Source organism: Tupaia chinensis, unplaced genomic scaffold (genome assembly GCF_000334495.1).
Source record: "Tupaia chinensis unplaced genomic scaffold, TupChi_1.0 Scaffold149964_2, whole genome shotgun sequence".
Classification (NCBI taxonomy): domain Eukaryota; kingdom Metazoa; phylum Chordata; class Mammalia; order Scandentia; family Tupaiidae; genus Tupaia; species Tupaia belangeri.
In genome coordinates this window covers 182,083-188,245 of record NW_006209806.1, presented here as the reverse complement: position 1 = coordinate 188,245, position 6,163 = coordinate 182,083, and the positions used below count along the sequence as shown (strand labels likewise).

The 6,163-nt window shown below is 62.6% G+C and overlaps 1 protein-coding gene across 1 annotated transcript in view; it reads right to left on the bottom strand.

Moving 5' to 3' along the window:
* Positions 1-6,157, bottom strand: part of CSNK1G2 (casein kinase 1 gamma 2) — a gene marked incomplete at its 3' end in the record, with an annotated part of 6,566 nt that extends 409 nt beyond the window's left edge. The window contains 4 exon segments of the mRNA XM_014585539.1: positions 48-239; positions 432-539; positions 605-645; positions 5,921-6,157. Of these exon segments, the coding sequence (XP_014441025.1) occupies positions 48-239; positions 432-539; positions 605-645; positions 5,921-6,107 (528 nt within the window).
* Between the last annotated feature and the right edge of the window lie 6 nt (positions 6,158-6,163).

The window sequence follows — 6,163 nt, the reverse complement described above, 5'->3', positions numbered from 1 at the left end:
CCGCCCGCCCCGCCCCGGCAGGGCCGGCCGCCCGCACCAGCCCGCACCAGCTGCACAGCGATCATCAGCACCGTCTTGAGCGTGAAGGTCCGGTCGCACAGGTCGAACAGGTCCTCCAGGCTGGGCCCCAGCAGCTCCAGCACCATGGCGTTGTACTTCCCGCACGGGCCGAAGTAGTAGACCTGAGGGACGCCCTCTGCAGGGGGGACAGGCACAGGCAGGGCGTGCCGCAGACGCTCCTGGCGGCCACCCCGCTGCCCGGGCGCTACCTGCGGCGCTGAGCTGTTTGTAGAACCGGTACTTCGAACAGGTCCTCCAGGCTGGGCCCCAGCAGCTCCAGCACCATGGCGTTGTACTTCCCGCACGGGCCGAAGTAGTAGACCTGAGGGACGCCCTCTGCAGGGGGGACAGGCACAGGCAGGGCGTGCCGCAGACGCTCCTGGCGGCCACCCCGCTGCCCGGGCGCTACCTGCGGCGCTGAGCTGTTTGTAGAACCGGTACTCCAGATGCAGCTGCGGGGCCCGGGACTTGATCGGCTCCTGGGGGGCAGAGGGCCGGGCCGGGCCAGGGCCAGTCTGCCACGCGGGGCTGGGGGCCAACTCACCAATTTGATAGCCACATACTCGTTGGTGTAGAGGTTCTTCCCTGTGGGGACAGAGAGGCCCGTGAGGACAGCAGCCAGCAGCCAGCCAGGCCTGCATGCACCCAACCACTACCCCAGGGCCCCTTCCCGAGCAGGTGGGGAGTCTGGGCAGAAGCCCGCGGGCCTCCCTGAGCTCCCTCATCTACCGGGAGAGAAAGGGGCTTTCCGCCTCAAGCCACAAATCCACCAACACAAGTGCGGCCGCCTGCCAGGCTGTCACCTGGAGCCAGGAAGCGGCCACCATCGGCTGGGTGACCTGGCCCAGAACCCTTCCCAGCGTCGGGCACGCACATGCACGCCCACGCCATAGCCGCGCCTACAGCACCCCCCTGACCGTCATGGCCCAGTCAGGACCCTTGCCGGGTGCCGTTCTGCCGGCGGCGCTGTGTCTACTCAGACTACAGCTCCAGCAGGCCTGCTGCCCCTCCGACGGTCAGGGTAGGGCTCAGGAAGCCACTCTCAGGGGGTCCAAGCCCGGGAGTCCCACAGTTGCGGCCACACGACGACCCCTAACCATGAACATGGGACTGCCTCCCAGGGGCCAAGCCTGCCCTGGGCACGGTGCCAACTGGGAGCACAGGGTTGACCCCAGGGGCCAAGCTCAGCTAGCCAACCCCGAGCCCACCCAGTGCGCACAGCAATCTGGGGACAGGGAACTTCCCCTGGAGGCTAAGCTGGCCACGGCCCCCCAGGCCTGGCTCCGGAGCCTGCCCAGTGAGCCGCCTGTGTCCACAGCTTGCCCGGTGCACGCACAGGCTGCGGGTCAGGCACAGGTCTTCTGGGTGCAGGCAGGGCTTCCCACGGATGCTCCATCTGCGGGGCGCGGCTGAGCGGGCCTCCACATCACCCACCCCGGGCAGTGGGCTCCAGTGTCTGCAGCCTGGCGGGAAGCCGCAAAGCCCAGCCCACAAGCTGACCAGGGGCCTGATGCGTCTCGGCCCCGCCCCCGCCCGGCTGCCCACGCCTGCCCCTGCGTCTCAGGCCGCATGCTGAACGCGAGGGCAGCTCCTGCAGCCAGGGTCCCTTTTCATTTCCTCGGTGCAGTGTCCAAAGCGTGTCAGTGGATCCCGTTCCTGGCAGGTCTTTTTCTGGTCTGTACATTTCTTCTGCGAGAAACAGACAGCGGCAGCCCCAGCAGGCCGCGGGGAGGACGAATCCTGAGCCCCAACGGGGGAGCGCGCCGCAAGGGGTCTCTGCATCCCCCAGGAGCACTGGGAGGCCCCGCCCACCTGCCCGCCCCGCAGCGCTCGCTCCCCGCCTCTCTCCGCCCCACCTTGACTGCGGATCTGGACCCGAGAGACAACGACTCCCGGAGGCCAAGCCTGGGTTCTGGGTTCGAGGGGAGCACGCGAGTGGGACGTGGGCGGCTTGTGTGTTACAGACCCCGCTGGGTGCAGGGCCTCAAGGCCCTGGTCAGTTCTGGCTGTGCGTGGGTGCACATGACGCAAGAGTCCCCGGCGCCCCTCGGCCTGCGGCCTGCGATCTGAGACCTGCTCAACAGGCCCACCTGCCAGGCTGCAGTGAGCCTCTGGGACAGAACACGAGGAGCACAGTGAAATGTCACCCGGCTGGTGCAGGCAGGGACACGGAGGATGACTCAAGCATTCAGATGCTGCAGTTCAAACTGGCCCTGGACCGACGGGGGCTCCAAACCGTGCGGGGCTCGCGTGATGGGCCTCACCCCGGGAGTGGCCTCGTGGAAGAGCAGGCCTGCTTCTCTGCTCTGCCTGCCTCCCATCCGGGGATGAGGCCTCCACTACGGCCCGGGAACCAGCAGAACACGGGTCCTCAGGGCAGGTCGGCGGCCTTAAAGGGAAATACGCCAAAGGGAGCGGATGGGCCATCTCCTCGAGGGAACGGAAGTGGATGGGAGCAAGCGGAACCGGGGACCGGGCCCCTCAGAGGGACGCAGTGGGCTGTCACTGCAGGGAAGTGGACCTACACAGGCGACCAACCACCGCGCTGTCTCCATGCCAGAGGCCCAGGGAGCCAGATCCCGAGCAGCAGGCCGGTCCAAACCCTGGTCTAGCAGCTTACAGAACAGGCACAGCACAGACCAGCAGATGGCATGATGTTTATGTGGCTGGACTCCCATGTAGTCAGCCGCACTTCGAGCCCCAGACCAGGCAGGTTAAAACTCAAGCCAGGTGTGTGCGTGTGTGTGTGCATGCGTGTGCGTGTGTGCGTGCATGCGCGCGTGCCCAAGATCCCGAGAGAAGAATGGAGGAGGCGGGACTGCGGCGTGGCCATCCCCTGCAGGGGTGAGTTCTGTCTCTCTGGCAAGCGTATGCACGCTATAGAAAAAAACTCTAAAACAAAAGGAAACAAAACGGACGGAGTGCACACACACGTACATAGATGCCCAAAACCCTACGGGGGGAGGGACTGGGGCGCGACTGCACCCCACTCAAGGGTCTCTGCTCTCCCTCTGGTGAGCACGCTTGCCCTCTAGTAATAGAGGAAAAAGTAAAAGCGAGAGGAGTAATGAAGAGACAAAGCCAGAGGGCGGAAGGCTGACGGCCAGAGCGGGGCAGCAGGTGGCATGAGGGCACCGTGGCTGGGCCAGAGCCCGAGTCCTGCCGTTATGTCGCCGGACTGCGGTGGCAGGGAGACTACACCGGCGTGTGTGAGCGTGCCCCAGCCCCGTGGCAAAAACCTGTAAAGAGAAAAGTGACGGAGGAGCACCTAGGGGCGTCTGGGATGGCACGGACTGCCCCAAGCACACGTGACGCTGGAGATGAGGGATCAGCGGAAGGGGCCGGCAGGTGGCCTGCTGGTTACGGGGCTCGACTCCCCGGGCTGACTGCGGCTGGGTCCTGGGTCTGGCAGCTCGCTCTCACTTTCCTTGTCTCTTTCTATTCAACTTCAAAAAAAGAAGGACCAGCACTGGTGGCATGGTGGTTAAGGTGCTGGACACTCCCACACAGCTAACCATGGTTCGAATCCTAGACCTGGCGGCTTGCTTTCTCACTTTCTCTCTCTGTCTCTGTTTCTCCCTGGTCAAATGAAAAAATAAGTGAATAAATAAAATTAAATAAATCTTTTAAAAATAAAAAAAAGGGGACCAGCAGTTAGCGTAATGGCTGTTGCTGAACTCCCATGTAGCCGACTGTGGTTCGAGTCTGGTGGCTTAAACTCACCCCAGGCACATGTGCATGCGTGCCCAAGATCCCGAGAGGAGAATGGAGAAGGGATTGCTCCCCTGGGGGGGTGATTTTTCGCTTTCTGTCTCTCTGTCTTTCTGGTGAGCGCACAATAAATAAAAAGAATGAACATAAAAACATTTAAAGGGAAGGTCTGGCAGGTGGTGTGGTGGACCCCCACATGGTCGACTGCGATGTGAACCTCAGACTTGGCGGCTTGCTTTCTCACTTCCCTCCCTCTCTCTGGTTTAGTTTAAATAAGTTAACTAAATTGAATAAATAATAATTTAGAAAATATTTAAAGAGAGAAAAAGAGACTTGAAGGAAAAAGAACTAAAATTTGTTCTGATGTAATGACAAAGTTGACACCCACACCCAGGCAGCCCAAGGAACCCCGCAGGAAAGACAGGGGGCGGGGCGAGCAGCCCATGGTGGTCACGCTGACGGCCACGCAGCTGTCGGGTGGAGTCCCGGACTCAGCGGCTTAAACTCACGCCGGGCACGTGTGTGTGCCGCCCAAGATCCCGACTCAAACATATAAATAATTTTTAAAATTAAAGTATTACTTAGAGAAAATATTTGGTTGGGTTATTTGGTTAGGATGTTTGGCAACCATAGAGAAAATAAAAATCAGGACCAGCAGTTAGCATAATGGCTATGTTGCTGGACTCCCATGTAGTAGACCGCGGTTCAAGTCCTGTACCCAGTAGCTTAAACTTAAGCCAGGCGTGTGTGCCTGTGTGCCCAAGATCCCAAGAGGAAAACGGAGGAGAAGGGAATGCGGCGTGGCCATCTCCCCTGGAGGTGATTTCTCACTTTCTGTCTCTCTGTCTGGCGAGCGCACGCGCCCTATAGCAAAAACCTCAAAAAAAATTAAATAAATAAATAAAAAGAATGATCTTTACTATTATTTTAAAACCGTGTTAGAGGACACGTTCACTCCGAGCAAGCTGCCAGGTCTAGGCCTCGGCTTACAGTCACGTGGGAGCCCAGTACCTGAGCCCACCATGCCGCCCGCGGGCCCCCCCTTGGGTTTGGGCACACACATAGACAAGCCTGCTAGGTCTCCGACTCGAACTGCAGAGCTGGCCACGTGGGGTCGAGCTGTTGGGGCCACCGTGGCATTGGCTGGCCCCAGTACACTCGACAGGAACCCCGACAAGCCCAAAGGCCGGAGCCAGCTCCTCGGGTGCGCTGTGACCCATGCCTAGCACTGCACGCTGTGCTCCAGAGCACACCTAGCTCCTGCCACCACTGCCACACTGCGGCCGAGCTGAGCAGGGTCTCTCTGTCACTGGGGCCAGCACTCCTACTGCCCGAGGACAGGGCCCATGCCGGCCACCCGAGTCCCCGTGTTACGGTCTGGGACCTGTGCACAGAAATGGAGGCAGGGAGGGGCGAGGCTGTGAGCAGCAGCCACCTCGTCACAAGGACCAAGGCAGGTGAGTGTGTGCCCTTGGGTCCTGGAGTCCCAGCAAGGAAGGCTGTGGGCCGAGCCCACAGCCCGGGAGTGGCCACCAGTGCCCGGGAGGCCGCCCTGGCTGTGGGGCTCCGTCTCCAGTCCGCGCCCCCAGGAAGCACTGTGCTGCCGCTGGATAGGGTGGTCAGTGTGGCCAGGAGCGACAGAGGCCTGGTGACAGGCGCTGTGAGACAGCCATGCAAGAGTGGGCCTTGGCATGGACCCTGCTAGCCGTGGTGACCAACACGACAGGCCGTCCCCCTGGGAAACGGGGCAGGCAGGGCTTCCTGCCCAGACACTGCGGCCTCTTGGTGGCAGAGCCGGCCACCGCCGGCCCCTCCGCAGAGCTGGCCTCTGGAGAGGTGTGCAGAGGTGCCACGCTCCCGGCCCCCCAGGGCCAGAACAGCCCAGCAGCTCCCCGGGCTGTGCCTCAGCACCCCACCTCCGTCAGCCAAGGAGCTACCCAAGACACAGCTCCCGGGCTGTCTGCGTACCCCACCCCTGCCCCGCGGGGCTCCCCAAGGCACAGCTCCCGGGCTGTACCACCCCTGCCCCGCGGGGCTCCCCAGGCACAGCTCCCGGGCTGTCTGCGTACCCCACCCCTGCCCCGCGGGGCTCCCCAGGCACAGCTCCCGGGCTGTCTGCGTACCCCACTGCCCGCCCTGGAGGGCTCACCCAGGCGCAGCTCCCCGAAGTTGCCGCAGCCTATCTTCTTGCCAACGCGGAAGTTGGGGCCCACCATCAGGACCCCGGAGCTGGCCCCCGCACTCGGGGTGCCGTGGCTGCTGCGGGCCCCGACGGCCCTGGACATCCTCCGGCCGTCCTCGGACTCCCCTCGCCCTCCTCTCCTGTCCAACTCCATCAATCTGTGGTACCCCGGCCTCTCCACGGTGCCTGCGGCGAGCCGTCGGGGCTGCG